At 38.9% G+C, this 22840-nt stretch overlaps 1 protein-coding gene across 2 annotated transcripts in view; it reads left to right on the top strand.

Annotated features, from left to right (window-relative positions):
* Positions 1-22840, top strand: part of DNAH3 (dynein axonemal heavy chain 3) — a 49028-nt gene that overhangs the window by 9395 nt on the left and 16793 nt on the right. For both annotated transcript variants that reach the window (XM_027900185.1, XM_027900184.1), the window contains exons 13-43: positions 135-313; positions 1004-1188; positions 2472-2595; positions 3138-3291; positions 4620-4764; positions 5049-5260; positions 5570-5661; positions 6090-6204; positions 6761-6877; positions 7058-7237; positions 7891-8027; positions 8614-8815; positions 9384-9476; positions 9791-9901; positions 10484-10598; positions 10982-11180; positions 12198-12306; positions 12626-12739; positions 13885-14061; positions 14310-14401; positions 14809-15028; positions 15820-15954; positions 17178-17289; positions 17808-18049; positions 18656-18756; positions 18835-18940; positions 19608-19737; positions 20221-20457; positions 20851-20954; positions 21687-21981; positions 22445-22624. In XM_027900185.1, coding sequence (XP_027755986.1) covers positions 135-313; positions 1004-1188; positions 2472-2595; positions 3138-3291; positions 4620-4764; positions 5049-5260; positions 5570-5661; positions 6090-6204; positions 6761-6877; positions 7058-7237; positions 7891-8027; positions 8614-8815; positions 9384-9476; positions 9791-9901; positions 10484-10598; positions 10982-11180; positions 12198-12306; positions 12626-12739; positions 13885-14061; positions 14310-14401; positions 14809-15028; positions 15820-15954; positions 17178-17289; positions 17808-18049; positions 18656-18756; positions 18835-18940; positions 19608-19737; positions 20221-20457; positions 20851-20954; positions 21687-21981; positions 22445-22624 — 4714 coding nt within the window. The remainder of the gene's footprint in view (positions 1-134; positions 314-1003; positions 1189-2471; positions 2596-3137; positions 3292-4619; positions 4765-5048; positions 5261-5569; positions 5662-6089; positions 6205-6760; positions 6878-7057; positions 7238-7890; positions 8028-8613; positions 8816-9383; positions 9477-9790; positions 9902-10483; positions 10599-10981; positions 11181-12197; positions 12307-12625; positions 12740-13884; positions 14062-14309; positions 14402-14808; positions 15029-15819; positions 15955-17177; positions 17290-17807; positions 18050-18655; positions 18757-18834; positions 18941-19607; positions 19738-20220; positions 20458-20850; positions 20955-21686; positions 21982-22444; positions 22625-22840) is intronic.

Here is a 22840-nt window from a genome sequence, read left to right as displayed (position 1 = left end):
AAAGATAAAAATTAGTTTTCCTTCTTCTGTTTGGAATATATTATTCATTTGTTGGAGGGAAACTCTCAGCTGCTTAGCATTTTTCATCTATAGATTTTAGGAAAAATAACAGATGTCTTATTTTCCATTTGTAGAAGATTGACAGCTTAACAAAGCTGAAAGGAGAGATTGCTTCCATGCGTGTCACTGTTCCTCTGGCCATGTTCTGTCTGGATGCTCTACACCTGAATGAGGAACTCTGCAATAGGACCCAGAATCTGAAAGACAGATTGATTGAGTTTCAAGTGATAGAAAACAGAGAGTTAAATCAAAGGTACCTGTTGTTTGCATGGATTGTTCTTGCTGTCTGCCTGGGCTGGTGCTCTCTGTCTGTGGATGAGATGACTTCATTCATTTGCTGGGTTTCCTAATGCCGACCAGGCACATGCAAAGATACCAAAGAGAGTATTTAAAATTAACAGGAACAGAAAGAATTGAAAATAAATGTCTAACTTAGCATGTGTGGAAGGTAACTTCCTGGCACAGCTGGTGAGGGATCACCCAGCCAGGGGTGATGCTGGACCTGCTGTTTGCAAACAGAGAAGGACATTGTGGGTGATGGGGTGGTGGGAGGCCGTCTTGGGCACAGCCATCACAGGGTGATACAGGTTTTGGAGAATCAAGGAATGGGGTCAGCAGAACTGCTACCTGGGACTTCTGGAGGGCAGACTTTGGCCTGTTTAGGACACTGGTTGATGGAGTCCCATGGGAGTCCAGGAAGGGGGGATGTGCTTTAGGAAGAAAATCTTAAAGATACAGGAGCAGCCCATCCTTGTGTGCTGGAAGATGAACTGATGGGGAAGGCCAGCCTGGCTGAACAGGGACCTTTGGCTAGGACTCATGGGAAAAGAGAGTTTAATTTATGAAGAAATGTAATATTTTTGTTTCAAAGACAAAATGAATTTACAAAATCTGGCTTCTCTTTTCACTTACATCCCAGTGATCTATTTTCTTTCTGTTGTAGAATTTGTGATAATTTTAGCTTCATTGCAAAGAAAATGAATGAGGTGCCTCAGAACACTGAACAGCTGGTGGAATATGATGCATTCCTAAAGAAATCCAGTGAAGTCACTGTTGTTAAACTGAAAAAGGACCTCGTCAAAGCAGCACTCAGACTGCAAGTCCTCATGGACTATGCTGATCTTTCTCGTACGTCTCAACTACAGAATATAAAATTTCCATATGCAAATTTTATATAGGGATAATGGACTCTGCATGCCCAACTGTTGCATCTTGTAGAATGCTAATGGAAAGTTCCAAAAGAGACAGAAGGGAAATAAAAAGAATTCAATAGAGGCCAAACTGTACCAGTACTGCAAGGAAGGAATGGTAAAGAAATGGCACCCAGCACAGAGAGGGCTTTTTAATGTGTTTCAGAGAGCATTTTAGGTATTATCAGATTAATGTCATGTAATCTGGCCAAATGATGTCACACTTCTATGTTATTAAGTAAAAATTTTTCAGAGAAAAGTCATCTAAGAAGCCTTGTGCCTGAAGGCTCTATTGACAGCATGCAGGAAGTGTGAGAACTTGCATCTCTGCAGTTGAGGATTAACTCAGAGCAGGCCTTTTGTTGGTCTGCTGTGATAGTTTGCTACTCTTGGGTAATAAATATAGTTTAGGATGGAAGAAGCATCTGTAGAAGTTGCTTTTAGTTTGCACTTTTATTCAAAGCAAAAATGTGCCATTCACAGATGCTGTTTGTTACTTGCTGAACATAAAAATGAAGAGCAGTTCTATGAATGTATATCCATTTTTGTGGCATAACTAGGATGTGCCATGTTTATCAGACTTTCTGATAAAAGTAAGGATGCCTGTGGAAGCCAGGGCATGTTTCTGTTACATTTTGGACTGGAGTGTTTACAATGGCAGTATTTCACATCACGTCTCCTTTGTAGCTGGGTTTCTGAGCATGTGTCCTGCATTAGTTCTAACGAGCTAACTGCACTGAACAAACAAATAAGAAGATGGGGGTGTCTGGTCGTGGTAGTTGTTATGCTCTAATTTTTGCGAATAATTCAGCATTTACAGATTGTGGACTAGAAATGGTTTAAACCTTTATCCATCCAATGCAGGTATAATATATATATATATATAGTTAGGAGTGGTCTGTGTCTGTGTGTAGTAGAATGGAATTGATATTCTAGAATAGCTGCTCTTATTAATTGTCTCTGCCTAGCTAAGGTCTTATATAGAGACTTTCACATTCTTAACTTCATTTTACAGTTTTGTTATTAATCTAACTTGTTTTAGGGAACAGTTTTGTTTTGCAGTGAAGATAATCCAGCCACCACTTTCTTAGCTTATTCCTGAACATAATTTTAGCTATTTTGCTTATTAGTAGGCATTCTGTTATATAATAGCCATTCTCTTGGACCATTACAAGGTTAAAAAGTATGTTCTTAAAGATGTTTATGCATTTTTTATTTTAGGTGATGACATAAATCTGAATAGCTCAGCTTTCAATTGGCCTGAGCAGATTCAGAAAATATTTGACAACAGTAAAGAGATGTCGAATAAAAGGAGGGATCATGTAGAGATGATGTTGATTGAAAGGTATGGTGTTGTGTAATTTTTTTTTTCACTGGGTGTTTTTAAAGAAAACAAAAATCTCATTATCAGTAGAAAGGAGATAATGTTAAAGAGGGAAAATTTAGAAGGGACCTGAGAAAGTGAGGAAGAAACCTAGTTTACAGTATTATGGAGATTTCAGGAAAATATTGATGAGAGTGGATTAAAATACTCCTATGCTTAAATAGATCTGAAAGGAGGAATGGAGGATTGGTCCAGAATATTCATAATTTTATGTTGTCATATTGATTAGTACATTACACATAGTTTTGTCACATTCTTTTCACTCTTCCTTTATTTCCTCCAGCTAGCAAAGGTAAGTAAAGTAAATCAACTGTGAGGTTTGAAAATGAGCTTGGAATTCTAATCCTGTGAACTGCATAGCATTGATGCAAGTGATCAGTGGGTTTTCACTGGCATCTGTGTTTACACAGATTTCATTTGACAATGCCTGTTAAAACTAATGAAATAATTGAAACCTGAAAGGGAATGAAACCATCACATTACCTCAACTATCTTTATCCCAGGTGTTCTCAGTTTGAGAAAACTCTTCAAGGTTATAATAATGAACTAGAAAGCTACAAAAAGAAGGATGTCATGACTGTAGAAGACATGAAGAACAGTGCTCGGCATTTTGAGGAGTTAAATAAGAATCTGGAAAATGCACTCATAGAATTTGAGGTTAGTATTTATTAATCAAGTGTGGAGTGGGTTGCAATGTGCTGGATGAGCAAAAGTTTGGTTCCTGCCTCTGCTTTTTTTTTTTTTTCCCTCAGGGTTCTGGCCATTTATTGTCAGGATATCTTTTAAAATTTCTAGGTTAAACAGTTTGTCTTAGCTGTGACTCCACTGGGAAATGAGAAGGGTTGTCTTTGAGAGATCTCCCAGGCATTGTGAGGCTTAATTAGGCTTCTAAATCACAGTGAGACGATGGGATTTCTGCATATATGGAGACTTAAGGGTCAATATTTTAATTAAGTCCCACTCAAAAGAGAAAATGGAACCAGTTAAATGAGCTTGGAATTTAGATAAATTGCTGGTCCCACATATCAATACTATTAATCTGATTTAAAGGCATGTAGTATGTTTAATTAGTGTGAGTTAACAGCACTGATATGCTGTTATAGGTAGATCAGAACAAGTAATTAAGTTTCTTAATACATGATCACAGTGAGAGGTGTATCCACACAATTTAAATGACAATTAGCTTAGTGAATACACGAATTTAAATGTTATCTTGGAATGTGGATCTTTATATTTTTCTGCCTACGTCTCACGTTGAATGATTACAAGTTTTATGGAAGATCCATTGGCATTATAAAAGCACAGACTTGGGACTCAATCTGAACTCAGAGTCTGCATTTCAGACAGCATTTCTCTGTGCTTCACCTCCCACCTGTAAAATGAAGAAGGCAATACTCTTTTTTTTTTTTTACAATCTAATTCTTTGCACAGTAATTTGTATTGTAAAATCTTTTGGACAAAGACAATGTCTTACCATGGATAAGCACAGAAATTGATACCTGTTACGGTTGGAGCTCCCAGATGTTTCTGCAAAAATAAAAAAAACCAAAACAATCTCAAGTTAAACAAAATTCCTGTAAACTTCTCTGACTAAAGAGCTTACATTCAGATTTCAAAGTGGATTGGAAAGTTTTGAGCCTTGGTTTCAGGGAATGCCAAGGTACATTATCTTATTTTAAAAAGGGTATAGATTATTTAAATTATTTGAGCAGTAAAAGATAACCACAAATGCCAGGTAAAGAGCTGGGCTTCATGATCTTAGAATAGTTTAGGCTGGAAAAGACGTCTATAATTCCATGAAATAGCTAGGACAATTTTCACAAACACAGCTACCTTACGTACCTAAAATCCCCAGGCCTATATCTACAGATCTGTCTGGCTTTAAGACATGTAAAATAATTGTATTCAGTATTACCTGTTTAAAAGTTTATACCAGAGTAGGGATTTTTGATGGAAATAATACACTTTTTTTTTCCCCAAAAAAGGAAATTACTAGAGAAGAAGATTTACTTGGGCGAGAGAAGAGCCAATTTCCTCTATTGCAAACCATAATTGCAAGGAAAGAACCCTTTGAGCAACTTTGGGTAACAGCATATAATTTCCATACCAAGTCTGAGGAATGGATGAATGGTGAGGCTTTGGTGTTCATTTGATGAAACATATTATTTTCAGTGAGTTAAATAGAAGCTGGAAGGGTTGATAGTCGTGAGAAGATAATTTTGAAGAAATAAATGCTCTTAAGCAGTGTGAAACAGAGTTACTGACTTGGATTTTGTATGAAGATAATTTTTTGTAACACAATTGATTTCCAGTTAAAGGAGGATGATTATAAATAGCTGTAATTAAACCACCCTAGAAATCCCCTTGTGCTGATGTGCCTGATGTGCTTTTTTTTTAAATACTGTTGTGTTCAGGAACTCTGCAGCAGTTCAGTGCTGATGAAATTACTGAAGAAGTTGGAAATATGTGGAGGATCATGTACAAGCTCTGTAAGAGCTTCCCAGACCTGCCTGGGCCCAAACGTTGTGCAGAGTCTATGAAATATAAACTTGATAAATTTAAGCAGCATCTTCCTGTCCTGGTAATTGCCTGCAATCGTGGAATGAAGGAGAGACACTGGGAGAAGGTACTTCAACCTCTGCTTTAACCATGGGAGAATTCTGCCACTGGCAGTTCAGTCTGATCTGTGCCACACTGTGAAATACAGGAACAGTTCTGCATTTCACCAGAAGATCTCTCGTCCTGCCACAGGATAGGTCCATATTTGAAATTTGTAATTGCTACAGGCAGGAGCTTCATTATATTAATAATTTCTGGTGAAAAGCAAATTAGGGGGCTGCACTAATACTTGTTTGGCATTTATTGATTGCTGTTTGAGGAGTCTTTTACAAAAAAGCATTTTGTTAATGGGTTTTATTTCTTACTTTCTTTTCAGATTAGTGAAATTGTAGGGTGTGAGATCAAACCTGATGAAAATACTACTCTTAGAAACATACTGGACTTTGGACTCTCAAAATATATTGAACAGTAAGAAGCTTACTCTAGTCTCATTTTTAAGACATTGTGTTTCATAGGTCAGATACCAAATATTAGTTCTTTTGGAGTTTTGTGTACTGTTAGAACGTGCTGTAAAATCAGCTGTATTTTATCAAGCTATGAACTGTCAGTTGTTCCTGTAGCCCAAAGGCATGAAAACCCAGAGTTGTATTCCTAAACCACTGAATTTGCACATTCAGAATTTTCTGTCTGTAATTGTCTTGCAATTAATATCAATATCTCTAACTTGGTGAGCCTGAAAGTGCAAAAAATATTCCTTGAAGTAAAATTCTATATTATGAAAAAATTATTATTAAAGGTATTCTGATATGCAACTCTGCCTACAACTGCTTTTTATTTTTTTGGCTCTTCAGCTCTGTTACAAAAACATTTCAAGGAGTTGTTTCATTTTAATTTAGACTGGAACCTGTTGGAGCAGCTGCAAGTAAGGAGTATTCCTTAGAGAAATCAATAGAGAAAATGCAGTCGGAGTGGGTCAATGTGCATTTAGTTTTGGTGCAGTACAGGGATACTGTAAGTAAACACCAAATCAAAATGTATAAGTAAAAAGAGTTGTTTTGATTCTGAATACCAACTGAAAAATATTAGAGGGAAGTTACTCTTGATTCATTGTGACATGATGGAAAGTTGTATCATACCCCAGAGCTGGGCAAATGTCTCCATTATTATACACCTTTTTATTTGGGTCCTAGTATTTGGGCAGCTTGTGATCTCACCTACTCATCCTAACCAATCCGTAAGCTCAAGAACTCTCCAGTGTTGTATGGAAAGCTGGATAGTAGTGAAGTTTTAACTTGCCCAGAACGAAGAAGAATCCCAGTGCAAAAGATGGAGTCAGAAGGCACTGGCTTCCTATTCACAATCAGTCTATCTCTGGACCTTTGAAACAGAGATGTACAGAGGAGATACCATTTACACCTGCCCACATTTGCAGGCTTTCTCAATTCCTTGCTGCTTCAACCAGCATAGAGAAGGGAAACTCAAACAGGAAGTTGAATGAGTGTGAGGTTGTAGAGTGGTGAAATCAAGTGACTGCCTTTGGCCTTAACAACATGTGATGTATTTACAGGACATCAACATCCTGTCGTCAGTGGATGAAATCCAGCTTTTGTTGGATGATCACATTGTCAAGACTCAGACAGTATGTGGCTCTCCCTTCATCAAACCAATAGAAGCTCAATGCTTGGTAAGGAAAAACCAGTTTGGTTGAGCTTACATGTCTCAGAATGGGCTTTCCCTAAGTGCTTTAAGCTATTTTGACATGGTGAGACATTATAGAGTTTTTAAGTGTTCCTAAGAACACATTCATATTTCTTGATTTATTCTTGAGGTAATTTTGCTTATCTATTGAATGTTTTCATTGCAGGCTTGGAAAGATAAGCTGTGTTTAATGCAGGATATTCTAGATAGCTGGCTAAAATGTCAGGCAACATGGTTGTATTTGGAACCAATTTTTAGCTCAGAAGACATTATAGCTCAAATGCCTGAAGAGGGCAGAAAGTTTAGGATTGTGGATTCATACTGGAAAAACATTATGGCAGAAGTGGTAAGTGCTTACATTTCATAAACTGTGTATTTTTATCAAGTAAGTGCAATTTGACATCCTGTTCAATTCCCTGTAAATAAGAAGTTGGGTAAGAGGCAGACACTTCGTGTTGGTGTGAGCTGAAATGTTTGTCAAAATTGCTGGGAGAGCGGGGTTGTGTGATGAAGGTGTTGAAATAACCAACAGAATTAAATAGAAGTTGAGACCTGTCCAACAGCTCAGACTGAGAATGATGAGGCCTGTTCTGAAATAGGACCCTCTCAAGAGGGATGTTATCAGAAGAAAAAAAACAACCAACTACCTAAATAGCAAGGGCAGGGAATAATTGTAATGTACTGTGGCTCTGTTTGACAGAACTTATTTGTGAATGGAAAGCAACGTAGCAAGCTCAAGACACAGCAACAAGTGCCAAAGGTTTTAATTCCTGATATTTCCTTCTTTATTATCTGTAAAGTTCAAGTTGGTAAAACTGACAGTCTGAAAAAGGAAACTATCAAGTAATGAATACATATTTAGGAACATCAAAGCACACTACAGAGAGGAATATTTAGCTTTTTAGCCTCCTGCTGTGTATGTGATTGACGGTAACAGTTTTAATGTACAAACTTAGTGCGATTTTTAGCAGTTTCTGCTGTGTGTTTGTTTTTACAAAGGTGAAAGACACAAAGGTACTTGTAGCAACTGAACAACCCAAGATGTTAGACAGACTTCAGGAAGCAAATGCTCTCTTAGAAGACATTCAGAAGGGGCTGAATACTTACTTGGAGTCGAAAAGATTATTTTTCCCCAGGTAAATTAATTAAAGAGGCCTAAGTTAGAAATAAGAAGCCATAAGCTATTTCAAAGCATTTCTACTGAACTGAAAAGTCTCATTTTCTAAACACCTGTGGGACACAGTCACATGCGGCAAAAAATGCAAACTGCCCTTATCTCCAGACATAACTCATTTTCCTCAGCTCCAGTTATGAAATGCCAGGGATGGGCTGGGATGGGGAGGCAAAATCTGTCTAGCACAGTGTAAACTTGTGATTAGAAAGGCACTATTTCATACAGGGTGTTTTTGAAGGAACTTGGCTGATATGCAATTATGGCTCTGCCCTACCCTCTTTAGTGAGAGGTGTGGGGTGTAGGAGGGGTGTGTGACCATGAGGAGCAGGATTCAGTGTTTCTGCAGGGTGCATGGAGCTATCTTGTCTTCCCTGTGTGAGTTTGAGAACCCTTATTTCTTCCTTTGCATGAAGGAGCAGTCACGTTGAAATTCTGTAAAAACAGATGTGAGGAGTTTTATAATATTAAAAATTGCCAGTTCTGTTTGTCTTGCATGTATAGATTGTTAATGACAACTGTCATGATTGAAAATTGTATTTTTCTGGCAGATTCTTTTTCCTGTCTAATGATGAGCTGCTTGAAATACTGTCTGAAACAAAGGATCCCCTTCGAGTGCAACCACATTTAAAGAAGTGTTTTGAAGGAATTGCTAAGCTGGAGTTCACAGAAGATCTGGAGATCGTAGGCATGATCAGTTCAGAGAAAGAAGTTGTTCCTTTCATAGATAAAATCTATCCAGTGAAAGCAAATGTAATTTTTTTTTTTTTAAATTTTACTCCATGAAATTAGATTAATACTTCCCATAAAGTGCAAGTTTTGGAGGGAATTAGGTTCCAAAGGGATCTGAGTAGAAAAAGTAGCATAATACGTTTTGAAAAGTATCTCAGCTCTTTGTATCTTCTGCTGTTCTCAACGTGCAGGTGAACTGCTGAATTGCTGTATGGTAAACAGAGCTGAAAGGTGGGACAAAACATGCCCTGGGTTAAAATGCCCAAGCTTAGCTGACCATGCAATCTGTGATGTGTTTTTGTTCATGCTTATATGAAACACATCCAGCTACTTCTTCAGCTGGATGGTCTTTAGAGTTAGGTTAATATACCTGCCTTCAGACATTATAAACATTGTCTTGCCTGTCAGGAATTTGGTAATTTCAACCTTTATTCCTTTTATAAGTGACACCTAGATCAGAAGGAAGCATATTTAAGCCTAATGCATTTCAAATAATTTGTCCTTTAAGAGGAACATAACCTTTAAGAGGAAATGTGGAAATATAACCTTTAAGAGGAAGCTGACTCTTAAATATTTTTCTTTCTTGAAGGGCATGGTAGAAAAATGGCTTTTTCAAGTAGAGGAAATGATGTTGGCCAGTGTAAGACAAGTTCTTCATGATGGCATAAAAGGATATAGTGAGGTAATTATTCCTGAACTATAGTGTAAATTAGATTTCACAAGCAAATGTACATGAATAGGTTGCTGAAATTCTTAACCAGGGACACATGTTTGAAGCTAAGTGGAATCCAGCTGTTCTTGTTCAGTAGTACCAGTCTGATGTTCTAACTCGGAATTTCATGAAGAAAAAGTATTAAGGCCTTCTGTGCTGATTCTCATTTATTTACAGTCTGAGACAAAAGACACGTGGGAAAAGTATTTGTTATCACTATCAATTATGTTAACACATAATCTAATGTGTTTATATGACTTCTGGAATGGATCTTTTTGTTTAAGGTTCCTCGTAAAGCGTGGGTACTTCAGTGGCCTGGGCAGGCGGTTATTTGTGTTTCATCCATTTACTGGACAGAAGAAGTGTCTGATGCCATAAGCAAAGGAACTTTACAAGTAAGATTTTCTTCTAACTTTGTTTCTAAGTACTGAACTCTGATTAATTAGTAGAAAGCTCCTTTTAGCAAAGCAGATCCTCAGTCAACATATTGCAGTTTATTCATGCAATGTGCTTAATTTTCTATTTCCTTTTTTTATTGTGTCTTGGCAAGGCCTTGTTTCCATTTACTTTGGTGTGCAGCAAATTGTATTACTTTATTTACAAGTGATACAGGTGTAAATGAAAGTACCAAACAAAAAGTTTGGTGACCTCTGGACCTGTAGTCCAACCCCTGCTTTGAAGTAGGGCCAACCAAACCACGTTGTTAATGGACTTGGTCCAATTTGCCCATTTCTGTCTTGTATAGGGGAGCCGAAACAGAGAGCATCTGTTCTTCTCCCATACCACTTTCAGGCCATAAAGATTTTTCAAGTGATCATAGTAAAATATGAAAGAGAATTTTAGATGTTTCTCTCGTGCCCACACTTCCATTATTATGTTTTTTTGGAACGGGCTGTCTGCAGTGACTGCAACCATGGGAGCATAGGAACTGCTAGTTACAGCATGACATTAATGCCTGTGTTCTGTTTCTGTGGCAGGATTTCTTGGAGAAGAGCAATCTACAAATCAGGGAGATTGTTGAGCTAGTGAGAGGAAAGCTGTCCAGTGGAGCCCGGCTGACACTTGGAGCTCTTATTGTCATCGATGTGCACGGTAACCTGCAGCTGCTGGTGCTCCTGTTCCATCTGGGGCAGTGCTGCTAATGGTGGTTGGGTGAACTATTTGAAAGAGGCAGCTAAAATGCTTTCTCTAACTTGAAACAACAGAATTGTTGCTCATTGTCTCTGAGCAAATGCGGATTGCCCAGTGCTGCACAAAGATCTCCCATCTACTTAGAACAGGCATTGGAATCTGGATCAAATTAAACCAATTCTCTATGGAAAACAGGTGCAGATTCCTTTCTAATATGAAAGCCAGCCTACTATTCTAGATGTTGCTAAGTATGAACGAATATTACTTTACTTATATGTTGTTTAAGTAAACTAACACAGTAGAAGTATTTAGATTTTTCAGATAATCTGTTTCTTACTCTGCAGCTCGTGATGTGGTTGCAAAATTGGCTGAAGACAAAGTCAAAGATCTGAATGACTTCCAGTGGATTTCTCAGCTGAGATACTACTGGGAAGAAAATGATGTAGTGGTGCGAATGATTACAACAGAAATGAAATATGGCTACGAGTATCTGGGCAATTCCCAGCGGCTGGTTATAACCCCCCTAACAGACCGATGTTACAGGTAAAACCATGTTGTCTGTGAATAATGGTTTCATTTTTTTGGGTTGATCTGTGTGTACACTTTCATTTGTTATGGTGAATACCAGCAGGAAGCTCAGCAGCTAAGATTTTCCTGTAGATTTTGGAGGTAAATCTTATATATTTTCTTTGCCCAAATAGGGTAAAATATTTACAATGTATAGCTTTGTACACCAGTAGTGTAATAGTTTCTGTTGTATCCAGGAAGGTGCTTCTGAAAAGAGGTGGCAGCTCATGATAGAGGAATTATAAGCAATTCCACAGTAGCACCAGTCAATGAATTTGCCTGAATTAGGACACACAGGCTGGGTGTGCCTGCCTGTAAGATGAATGAGGCAATTACAGAGCCCTTCACAGATGTTTGAATGCAGTTAGCTTCCTGTTCCTCCACTGGCTTGCCAGAGGTTGAAATGGAAATACTTCGTTCCTCAAGGTTGAAATATTCAAGGACATTTGGTATTTCACTTCTGGTGAGCCCCAGAGACACAGGTCAAAGCCTTTGAATGAGTGTGCTGTAAAATAATCAGATCACTGCAGCATTAACAGGGATCTCATTTTAGAAGTTCACTTGGAGAGCAATACCATTTCCAGGTCTTGAAATAACCTTTATGCTTTCTCACCCATTTCTAAAGATTGGCTTTATTTATAAAGCCAGCCTGAAGTTCTTGCCAGTTCAAGTGCCACTTGAGGAAAAATATGTGGTTTTGTGGACTCTGGCATTTTGCTCATGGCACTGTGCATTTTCCTGTGGAATTGAGGACATACAAGGTGGATGTAATAAAAACCTTGACATCCCTTTTAGGCCAAGTGGGTAAATGTAAGCATCCACACCTGGGAATCACTTATGAGAACAATACTGTTTTTTTAGGGAAAGCTGCAAAGTCAGTAGAGAAACAAGTAAATTGTTTTCAGGGGAACCTGTGTAGGAAAATACTTCTCAATCCATTCAGAAGCAATCTAAAGCTTACTATTTCTAATGCCTGTGTTCTTGATAATGTAGGACATTAATGGGTGCCTTGAAATTAAATCTTGGAGGTGCTCCAGAAGGGCCTGCTGGAACTGGCAAAACAGAAACAACAAAAGATCTGGCAAAAGCACTAGCTAAGCAGGTACTTAAACCCCCTTTTTTCTTGCTATGTAGATATTTCTTGAAATGCCATTCTTTAGCAAGTACTGCCTGGTTTGTAGCTATGCATTTATGGTTGGACTTGAAGTTCTTAAAGATCTTTTCCAACCTACTGATTCTGTGATTTTATGTTCACAGAAATAGCTGGTCAGAAGCAAACACTTAGAGCTGTGTCTGTATGGCATCCTGGTCTTGTAATCCAAAATTAGCAACAATAATCCCTTCCCATTTTAGATGCTAAGAATTTTGTGGTGGAGTTTACGTTAACACTGAGAAATGTTCTCTGTGTGTTTTTGTTGCAGTGTGTTGTCTTTAACTGCTCCGACGGTCTCGATTACAAGGCAATGGGCAAGTTCTTTAAGGGGCTGGCACAGTCTGGTGCATGGGCCTGCTTTGATGAGTTCAATAGAATTGAGGTAATGCTCCAACTCAGACAAATAAAGTGAGAAAGCTTTAATTTAAGACACAAGAATTTTTAGACATGACAGCATTATTGCCGACTTTCTACTTTTACTTGTGGTGGAACCTCTTTGTTTTGATAACCAGTGATACAGAAATAGGCACTCAGCTACCTGCTCTAGGAGCACATGCCTACCTGCGCTGTGTTGCAGCAGTCTTTTGTTCTGGGTTAATTTAGCTGAAAAAAGTTGTTCCTGTACATTTTTTTTTTCCTCCTGTATGTGACGCTCATTTGTTGGGAAGGAACTGTTCTTGTCTTCATGAGAAATCAATCTACTAGCTGTGGGGGTTACATTTGTTGATGTTCAGCACAGGACACACAAATCCCAGTGGAGGGCTTCCTGTGGTGACCAGCTGAGTGGCACTAACTGAGTGACCTGCTTAACTAGCTGAGTAAACAGACACATCTAATTCCCTCCTTGATCTTACTCTGGTTTTTTGGGGGTTTGTTTGATTTGGTCGTTAATCACTTTGGATAAGTTTTGTTGTTATTTTGATGGAGTTTGATTTAAGTACATGTTAGCAAGTGTGGAAATGTCATGAAATTCTATTCTGTTTGTATTAGTAGTCTTAAGTCCTTATTTTTTCTATTTTTCTGCTGTAGCTTGTTTTCTACTGAATTCAGATGTTAGCATTCCTTTTCTGTTAACCTGATACTTAATATTCTGTTACCCTGATGCTTTAGAACACTGAACATTGGCACTGGGCAGCCTTACCCATTCTGTACCCTCAATTTGAGGCATTGAGTGAATCAGTATTTCTGACGAGCCTAAACTGTGTCATTTGAGTTGAAGGGAAAGTGCTTTTAGAGGCCTCCAGAGGGAGTTCCTGTCCAACTAACTTAGATGTCTACACTCAGGCACATGGCATTTCCCTGTGGAGGCTTTTAGAAGTTTCTGTTGATCTGTCTGTGCTGGTTGAATAGAGAAGGGTGGCACTACCTTTCAGAAGATGCCTTCAATAGGCAGCTAATATCAGTTATCAGCCACAGGATGATTTTCACCTGGAGGAATGCAAAGATAGCTATCATAATATATAAACAAAGCCCTTCTGTATTATCTCCAAGTGTTTTATGTTTTCCAATCTGTTCTTTCTGTGTTAGGTTGAAGTATTATCTGTAGTTGCCCAACAAATCCTCAGCATCCAGCAAGCCATTATTCGCAAACTCAAAAAATTCCTCTTTGAAGGGACAGAGCTCTCTCTTAATCCTACATGTGCTGTGTTTATCACCATGAATCCTGGGTATGCTGGACGGGCAGAGTTGCCTGATAATCTGAAGGTAAATCTGAAATCATGTTTTCTTGTAGAAATTAAACAGAATTTGCAACTTCTAGTCTGTTGTAATAAGAAAAGTCAGCAGTAGAATAAGAGACTGATGTGACTGATGTGACTGTTACTTGGGAAGAAAATCACCATCACTCTGAACGTCCCCTCCCTTGCCTCTTCTGCTGAGCATGACACAAAACTGGCACAATTTATTGCCATATTTCAGAGTCAAAAGGTGGTATCTTACTTTTTCCCTTACAGGCTCTGTTCCGAACAGTTGCCATGATGGTTCCAGATTATGCTTTGATTGGGGAAATTTCCCTTTATTCAATGGGATTTCTGGACTCCAAGAGGTAAGACATGCTGAATTTTCCATCTCAGTTGAGTCTGATACACCCCATTGCTCTGTAAGGCATATATGTGTGTTTGAGGCATATCATTCTGGAAGGCTGTCCATGTTCTGTTTCTCCAGAAAGTACTTTTTAATCTCCTGCTTTATCATCAATTCCCATTCACCACCTCATATTGACAGATATGCACTTCTACATGGGATCTTTTGGAAAATGAACCATAATATCAAGCAGAATTCCTAAACAGCACACACATTTTCTACCATGGCATAATCTTGCTTCCCAGGTGTTTTGGGCCATGTTGTCAGCTGATATGCCTAACAACCACTGCAGTTCCTTTGTGTATGTTCAGGATTTTCCTTGCATGGTGAGATATTTTCATTCTGCGTGTTGTACTTTAACATCCACAGTCTTGCCCAGAAAATTGTTGCCACGTACCGCCTGTGCTCAGAGCAGCTGTCATCCCAGCACCACTATGACTACGGGATGCGTGCGGTCAAATCTGTCCTGACAGCAGCAGGAAACCTAAAGCTGAAGTACCCAGCTGAAAATGAAAGTGTGTTGTTACTTCGGGCTTTGCTGGATGTTAATTTGGCCAAGTTCTTGTCACAGGATGTGCCATTGTTTCAGGTAACCTGTCAGGCCAGTGTGTTTGAGGTGTTTTGATGAGAACCATTACAAAAACCTACAGAAACAGATCATTATCTTCATTTGATGCCACATTAGTGTAGAGTTTTCAGTCCACTGATCTGGATGAACTCTTTGGTTCTGTTAAGATTATTTTGAGAAGCAAACTTTCAGTGGTGCCTTTTAAATTATTTTATAGAACTTTTTAGAAGATATCTTGCTAAAACTCACCCTGTGCTGTTTCATTTGTGGAAATCATTCTTTAAAGTTTTTATTCTGGCTTTGTGCTGCAAAAGAGATGTGGACAATTATATTAATGTCAATTAGAAATCTGAAGTCAGAATAAAAATGTTGAGGTTTCTGTTTGCATGCTACTTTAATAGAAAATAGAGACTATATTAAGCTACAAACCAATCAGTATTAAAGACTAAAAGCTGGGGTACAAGCACACACTGTCACTGCTCTGATATTTTGCACACATACCTTTCTAATTAATCACTGAAATGCTTTCAACACCTTTCACATCCTTACCCTGTAATACTTTTGGGAACAAACTTCATTTTGCAATATCAGTGTATTTATGAAAAATGCAGGCACTGGTTTCTGGTTTTCTGCAGAAAACTTCCATGGCTACAGTTTGCCTGGAAGTTAGTTTTGTCCAGCTGAGGACATTTGCTTTTAAGCTCCTGTTTTCTCTATGACTGTTGTTTTACTTGTAGAGTTTTATGCTTTGGGAATTTTCCCTTTTTGTAACCTGTGTTTCAGTAGTGCTCTATTCTGTCTTTCCTTAACAGGGTATCATATCTGACCTGTTTCCTGGAGTGGTTCTTCCTACACCAGACTATGACCTATTTATCAAGGCACTAACTGCAAATATTGAGAAAATGAATCTTCAACCAGTTCCATGGTTTATTGGAAAAATTATTCAGGTTTATTTTCTCATACTTCTGGGGAAAAAAAGCATGAGAGCAGAAACACTCTTCATTCACTGTCTGTGTCATGAATGAGTAGCTAATAGTTTCCCATATCAGTTAATGGAATATTACAAGTGGGGTATTTTTACCAGGTGAAAATCATGGAATAAAAGCCTGATTTGGTCATAGTGATTCTGTAATTTAGCCAGCCTGGGAAAGAGCTCGTGTGTTCAGCCACACTGTAGGTGCTGTGGTTCAGGATAGAAAATGGAACTGAACCTGTTGCTGGCTGAGGCAGTGTAGCCTGGTGAACAGAACTGGACTGGGAGTCAGGCCCTGCTCCCAGTTCTGTTCACAGTGTCCTTGAGAAGTCTTGAAAGAGGTGACCTTTCTCACTTTGCTTATGCTTCACCTCCAGCTCTGTGTTCCCACTCCCTCCCACATAGTATTGGTGACCTTTAACTTTTTTTCCTTGTCAGTAGTGCAGCCTAGTGACAGGGTGATGGGAGGGCAAAAATGCGTGGTCTGGGGCAGGGTCATGAGTGGCCTCTCCAACAGCAGTTCAGACTTCATGGCTTTTGTTCAGATTTGCCTTATGCTGCTTTGCAAACTGTGCTACATCTCACTTTTAAATAGGGGTAGTACTGATTGGTTAGGAATTCAAGCTAAACCAGAAAATATCAGCCTTAACCTGAAATTAAAAAATAATCTTCTTAGAGGTTCTTATTATAGGTCTGGTTGAAGGTGTTTTGTCCAGGCTTTGACTTGAGCTTTGACAAGATCTTGTGGGGTGACTGAAGAATTTATTCCTCTGGCAGTGCAAAGTCAGCCTCTGTGGGACCAATCATAGGACAAATCCTCAGAGCTGGAGTTTCAATCTGTTTGTGTCAGATTCATTGGTAGCCATTGATTTCCAGATTTCCAGCTTTTGCTGGGCAGTGATCTGCAGTGCCTGGTTAGTGCACTGAACCCTGTACAGAGATGTTGTTACAGCTGAGGGATAACATTCAGTAAGGAGAAAGGCAGGATGTTGGGGGGCAATGACTTCTTAAATTCTATCTGTGAGAATTGCCATGAAAATATGACTGCCCTCTGATTTGAATTAAGGATTTGATCAGCCAGCAGAGTGCAGATATTTGAGTGATATTTTGTCCTGTTACATATGAATGCAGAAGAGAGACCTCTGGTTTCACACACACGTGATGTGTTAAAGAGCCCCTCTCTCGTCCCTGGCCCAGGTGTATGAAATGATGCTGGTGCGCCACGGCTTCATGATTGTTGGAGATCCCATGAGTGGCAAGACTTCTTCATACAAAGTGCTGGCTGGAGCCCTGGGGGATTTGTGTGCAGGTAACATTGTTCAGCCACAAACTTCTCATTAGATTAAGTTCATTCTGTGACTGATGCTTGTCCTTTGCTGTTGTTTCCTTTGTTGTTAATTGCCCTATATTCTGCTTTCTTGACTGCAAAATTTCTATTTATTTAACTGGTTTTGGCTGGTATATTTGTCCAAAAGTATTTTGTCTGCATCTACTGGAATAGTAAGCCATAGTAATGTGTTTATGCTTTTCTGAATTTTGTTAAGCATTGCATTTGTGCATAATCCTCTTGAAAAAACTACTTCTGATAGGGAGATTGTAAGAAGCTCCCATAAATATATGAAATCTATGCCGCTCTGCTTTTTCATTTTTTTCATGTGTTTTTGTACAAGTAATGGAATTTCTTATTTACTGCTGCCAGATGTCTGGAGGTTTTTGCCTTGAGCATCTAAAGTAGGATCCTCAGGAGTCACCTTGCTCTGTACTCCAGTTGCTGAATGAAACGAACCCATCAGATTCTCCAGCTCATCTATTTGTCTTTTTCCCCAGCAAAATGCATGGATGAATTTGCTGTTGAGTACAAAGTTATTAATCCCAAAGCCATTACCATGGGCCAGCTGTATGGCAGTTTTGATCCTGTCAGTCATGAGTGGTCAGATGGAGTTCTTGCCAAGGCCTTCAGGGATCAAGCATCTTCTACCACGGACGATCGCAAGTGGATTATTTTCGATGGCCCAGTGGATGCAGTTTGGATAGAGAACATGAACACTGTGCTGGATGATAATAAAAAGGTAGCCTAATTTTGGCCCATAACCTCATCCTGGAATAAACATACTTTATTTGGGTAGTAGTGATATTGTTACTACATCAGTCAAAGGAGATGTGACACTTGGGAAAGTCTGATGTGCTTAAAAGCATCTCTTTATTTTCCTAATTATAAGAGTGAGTTTGGATGGTATTAGCTGATATTAACCTGTTATTTCTCCCTAGAAGCCTTGTCTTTATCCCTCTTTATTGAAATGAGGTTGCTCAGTGAGGCTCTTTTATTGACCCTTTTAGGAAACTGAAATGCATGAACTCAGTTCTGTGACTGAAAACTGAACTTGCTTAAATTACCTACTGAATAAATGAATTTAAAAAAAGCTACAGGTCATAATGGCTTTTTTGGCAGTTATTTAAAAACAGAGCATTGTTCTCCATGTCTCTGCAAGCCTTACATTAACACATGGAAAAGTTGAGACAAGGTCAGAAAATATCCTGTATTGTGAGAATACAAATGATTGAATGAGGAGTGACACCAAGTAGAATGTTCAGTGATTTTATGACAGACATTGCTTCGACTGGGTTGATCAGCACTGACATGACTAGACCATGTTTGTATGATGCTCTTCTTCTAGCTATGCTTAATGAGTGGTGAAATAATTCAGATGAATTCACAAATGAGTTTAATCTTTGAGCCAGCGGACTTGGAGGAGGCATCTCCAGCAACTGTCAGCAGGTAATGTCAAAGCATCCAAGCTTGAACTGTCCCACCTTGCACAGATATTCCTATATCCAAGGTGTTTGTTCTTTCCAGGTGTGGTATGATCTATATGGACCCACAACAGTTAGGTTGGAAGCCACTGAAGGATTCCTACTTGAAAATTCTACCTCCAAACCTGCAGGAAGAACACCGAGCACTGGTGCGAGACTTCATTTTTTACATGGGTCTAGTTCAGAAGATTGGCTATAAGGTCACCTTCACAGTTTGCCTACTTGAAGGCAGGCATGCAGAGTCAGAACTTTTTTATTATTGTCATTAACAGCTTAATCTTCAAAGCTTTTATCACCCCATTGCTTGCAGAAATGAGAGCTCTTTGTGTTGTGTATTGTATGTCTTCAGTGTAAATGCAAATAAAAGTAGGTGTTAGTGAGAATCAGCTTTAATAAAAATTTAAAATTCCTATTACTTGGCATCAAAGTCTAGTAAAAGAATTGGAATAATACTAGGATTGGAGTTGTAGAAAACTTATTCATGTGATTTGACAAGACACCTGTTGAGGTTTTGCAGAAAATTACAACCAAGACTTGAGGAGCTCTTTATGGACAGGTTTCTAAGCAAACCAGGGATCTCCCTGGACTGAGCTTCTGCTCTGCTGCCTGGATTAGTAACTGGGTAGAAGCAACTTGTTGTCACCATCAGATAATGATGGTGTGACTTTGCAAACATTTCAGTACTGCTTCACACAAGTCCTTTCCTGATCTGGAGAATTTCTGATGCCTTATCTTTTATTGAGAGTGAATTGAGGGACAGTGGGAAATGTGGCAAGTCCTGCACTGTTGTACATCCATCTCCTTTTCTCCTGGTAGGTCGATGACTTGTTTATGTGGCTAGTCCAGCCCTGTTTAGATTTTATTCACTACCGTTGCAAAACCATTGTACAAACATCCCCTATCCATCTGAGTTACAGCCTGATGAAACTCTATAGTTGTCTACTTGGTAAGTACCCTGAGCCTTTTTCTTTTTATTTCAGGTGTTTTTTTTTTCCCTACCATGTCCTGTGATAAAATGCAGGTTATCAGATGCAAGGAAATACCAAAGGAATTCCTTACAATTGAGTTCATAGAACACACTCAGTGATCTCAGTGATTAGTATAAATAATAGTTCTTTGACCAGCATACAGAGCTTTCACATTTGGAAACTGGTGGCATTACAAAACTGATATTCCATATGTTTTGCCTGCAGTTTGCTGGGCCTGGAAGAAAAGGGTTAAGTCCTCTTGTAAATATTTTTTCTTCTAACTTTATTTTTATTTGTAAACAGTATTTTACACAGACAAGATCCTCACTTCGTAGATTGGCTTCGTACCACTGAAGACAATTCTCCAATTTTGTCTCAGAATACTTTTGCAAAAATGTATTTTGAATTGGGATTTATGGTTATTACTGGCGTTTAACTAAAATTCAAAATATGTGTTTTAGATGAAATAATGAGATCTGAGGAAGAGGAGCAGGAAGTCATGTCTAGTCAGCAAATCACCTTGTGGCTGCAGAGTCTTTTCCTGTTTGCTTTGGTGTGGACAGTTGGTGGGATCATCGATGCAGACAGCAGAAAAAAATTTGATTCCTTTTACCGCAATTTGCTAATGGGAATGAACGAGGAAAACCCGCGCCCTAAAAGTGTGAAGCTTACCAAAAACAACATCTTCCCAGAAAAAGGTGCTTCTCCATAACTGCACTTGCCTGGCCTTTTATAAAGCAGTAACAAAACTTGTCACTTTAAGGGAGAACAGAGTGCCTGGCAGATGTTAAGTCTGCAGCAGAGCCACCATCTGCCCGGCCTTGGGCTGCACAGTTGGGTGCTCTTTCCTGGCTCTGTGAACCAGGAGCAGCATATGCCTCCTGTTGTACTCAAACAGTGTAGCTGCAGCTGACCTAAAATAATTTGGTGATGATAATGGTGGAGGGGGGTGAGGTGGGGGCTGTGGAGGGGTGTATCTTGTGTAGTAGAAAGCTTCTCTTATCTCCCGGTGTTGGACATCTCACACTAAAACAACTGAAGTCTATTATTTAATCAGTGGGTTTTCCTATGCTGTGTTTTTCAATTAACAGGGAGTGTTTATGACTTCTACTTTCACAAGCATGGCAGTGGGCAGTGGAGCATGTGGACAGAGTACATCACAAAAGAAGAGCAAGTTATCTCCCCAGGGGCTAAGGTTCACATTGGTATCTTTATAATAGAAAATAATTATTTGACTAAATGATTTAGAGGTGTAATCAACTAGCTTAGCTAGCTCTGATTCTACTATATAAGGCTGTTTAATGATTGTTCTGCAACAGTTCATTAATCTCTGTAGGCTCCTTTTCCCACTCCTGTCTCAATTCTGGTGACACTGATAATGAAAGTTCAGCACTGCAGGTGCACGAGGAGCCCTGAGGTTCCCTGATGGTTAAAATTTTGGTTCTGCTTTGTTTTCTAATAGCATCTGACATTGGGGAAAACATGGTGGGGGAAAAAACCAAAGCCTGAATTTCCATTCCTCTTTTTTTTTTTTTTTTTTTCCCTGTGGTTAATCTCATGATATTATAGTATGAGTTACTTTAGAGAGAGAGAGCAAGCAAAGAGACTTTCTTTGGGATATGGAGAGCAGTAGTGAGAGTAGGGGAGCAGAACTAAGCCATACTTAACTCTGCAGTTCTCCTTCCAGACTTTACCTATATTATGGTTCACAGATATTATAGTTTTGCTCCTAACTGAATAAACACTGAACAAGAAGTAGGGCCATACTATCCACTAGAACCTTGTTACAGCCTAGGTTTTCAGAGAACAGAATTTTTAAAAAATGCATTTGTGCTACAGGATTCCTGGATTTGCTTGTAAATATCGCTGTTGATTAAGGTATGAGATGTCTGGTTTTCATGTGCTGTTTTACTTTCCTGCGTAACAGGTATCTGAGCTGACCATTCCAACAATAGAAACTGCCAGACAAATGTTTTTTCTTAAAACATATGTGGAACACAGTGTCCCTTTGCTTTTTGTGGGTCCCACTGGCACTGGAAAAACAGCTATAACAAACAATTTTCTACTAAAACTTCCAAAGGAAAAATACATCCCAAGTTTCATCAACTTCTCTGCAAGAACCTCTGCTAACCAAACCCAGGATATTATTATGTCCAAGCTGGACAGAAGAAGAAAAGGAGTATTTGGACCTCCTGCAGGGAAAGAAGCTGTAATATTTGTGGGTAAGACATTTTTTTCAGGTGTTTTTTTTAAATCATTTTAATTCTGGCTTTTGGCAAAGGAAGTGGTTCATGGAGACAAGTTAATCTGGATTTCTTCAGTGCTCTTTGGCTTTTTTCATAATCCTAGAATGTCCTGAGTTGGAAGGGACCCCCAGGGATCATCGAAGGATTAGCACTGTCCCCTGCCAAGAGGTTTAAGTGGTGGTTTCTTCAGAGTAGTTCTTAAAGTTTCAGTGGGACATGACATGAAATAAAACAAAATCACCCACCACATTAAGTGGAGCCATCACCCCTAATTATGCCTTTGAGGTATAATGGCATTTGATTCTGGTTAGTTTAATGGGAAGCAAGAATAATAACACACAGCCTTTTCCTACCTCTAGTTCAGTTATTTTTCCTTCTTCAAAGAAAACTAAATTCCCAAACACTGAGATTTTTTATTCCATGTCCATGTTCTCTGTAGATGACCTAAACATGCCTGAAAAGGAAGTGTATGGAGCCCAGCCAGCCATTGAGCTTCTCAGACAGTTGATTGATCATGGTCACTGGTACGACAAGAAAGATGCATCCCAGATTAATATCATTGATGTGCTGCTTGTTACAGCCATGGGCCCTCCTGGGGGAGGCAGGAATGATATTACAGGTAGGAATACATTACTTTGGGAAGTGCTTATCTGGTTCACTGAAGTTAAGAGGCAGGATCAGTTTTGCTGATGCTGGACCTACAGATACATTCACTGACAGAGTCGTTCCAAATTGAGGTCTGTGTGTTAAAGTTCAAATCTGTACCTTTTCCAACAGTACCTTAATTAACATTATTTCTAATGTTTTTAATGTTGATTAAACCGTGAATGATGAA

This window comes from Empidonax traillii, unplaced genomic scaffold (assembly GCF_003031625.1).
Source record: "Empidonax traillii isolate 1590-97213 ecotype Southwest subspecies unplaced genomic scaffold, ASM303162v1 scaffold715:size483424, whole genome shotgun sequence".
Taxonomy (NCBI): domain Eukaryota; kingdom Metazoa; phylum Chordata; class Aves; order Passeriformes; family Tyrannidae; genus Empidonax; species Empidonax traillii.
This window is presented reverse-complemented; position numbering and strand designations above follow the sequence as displayed.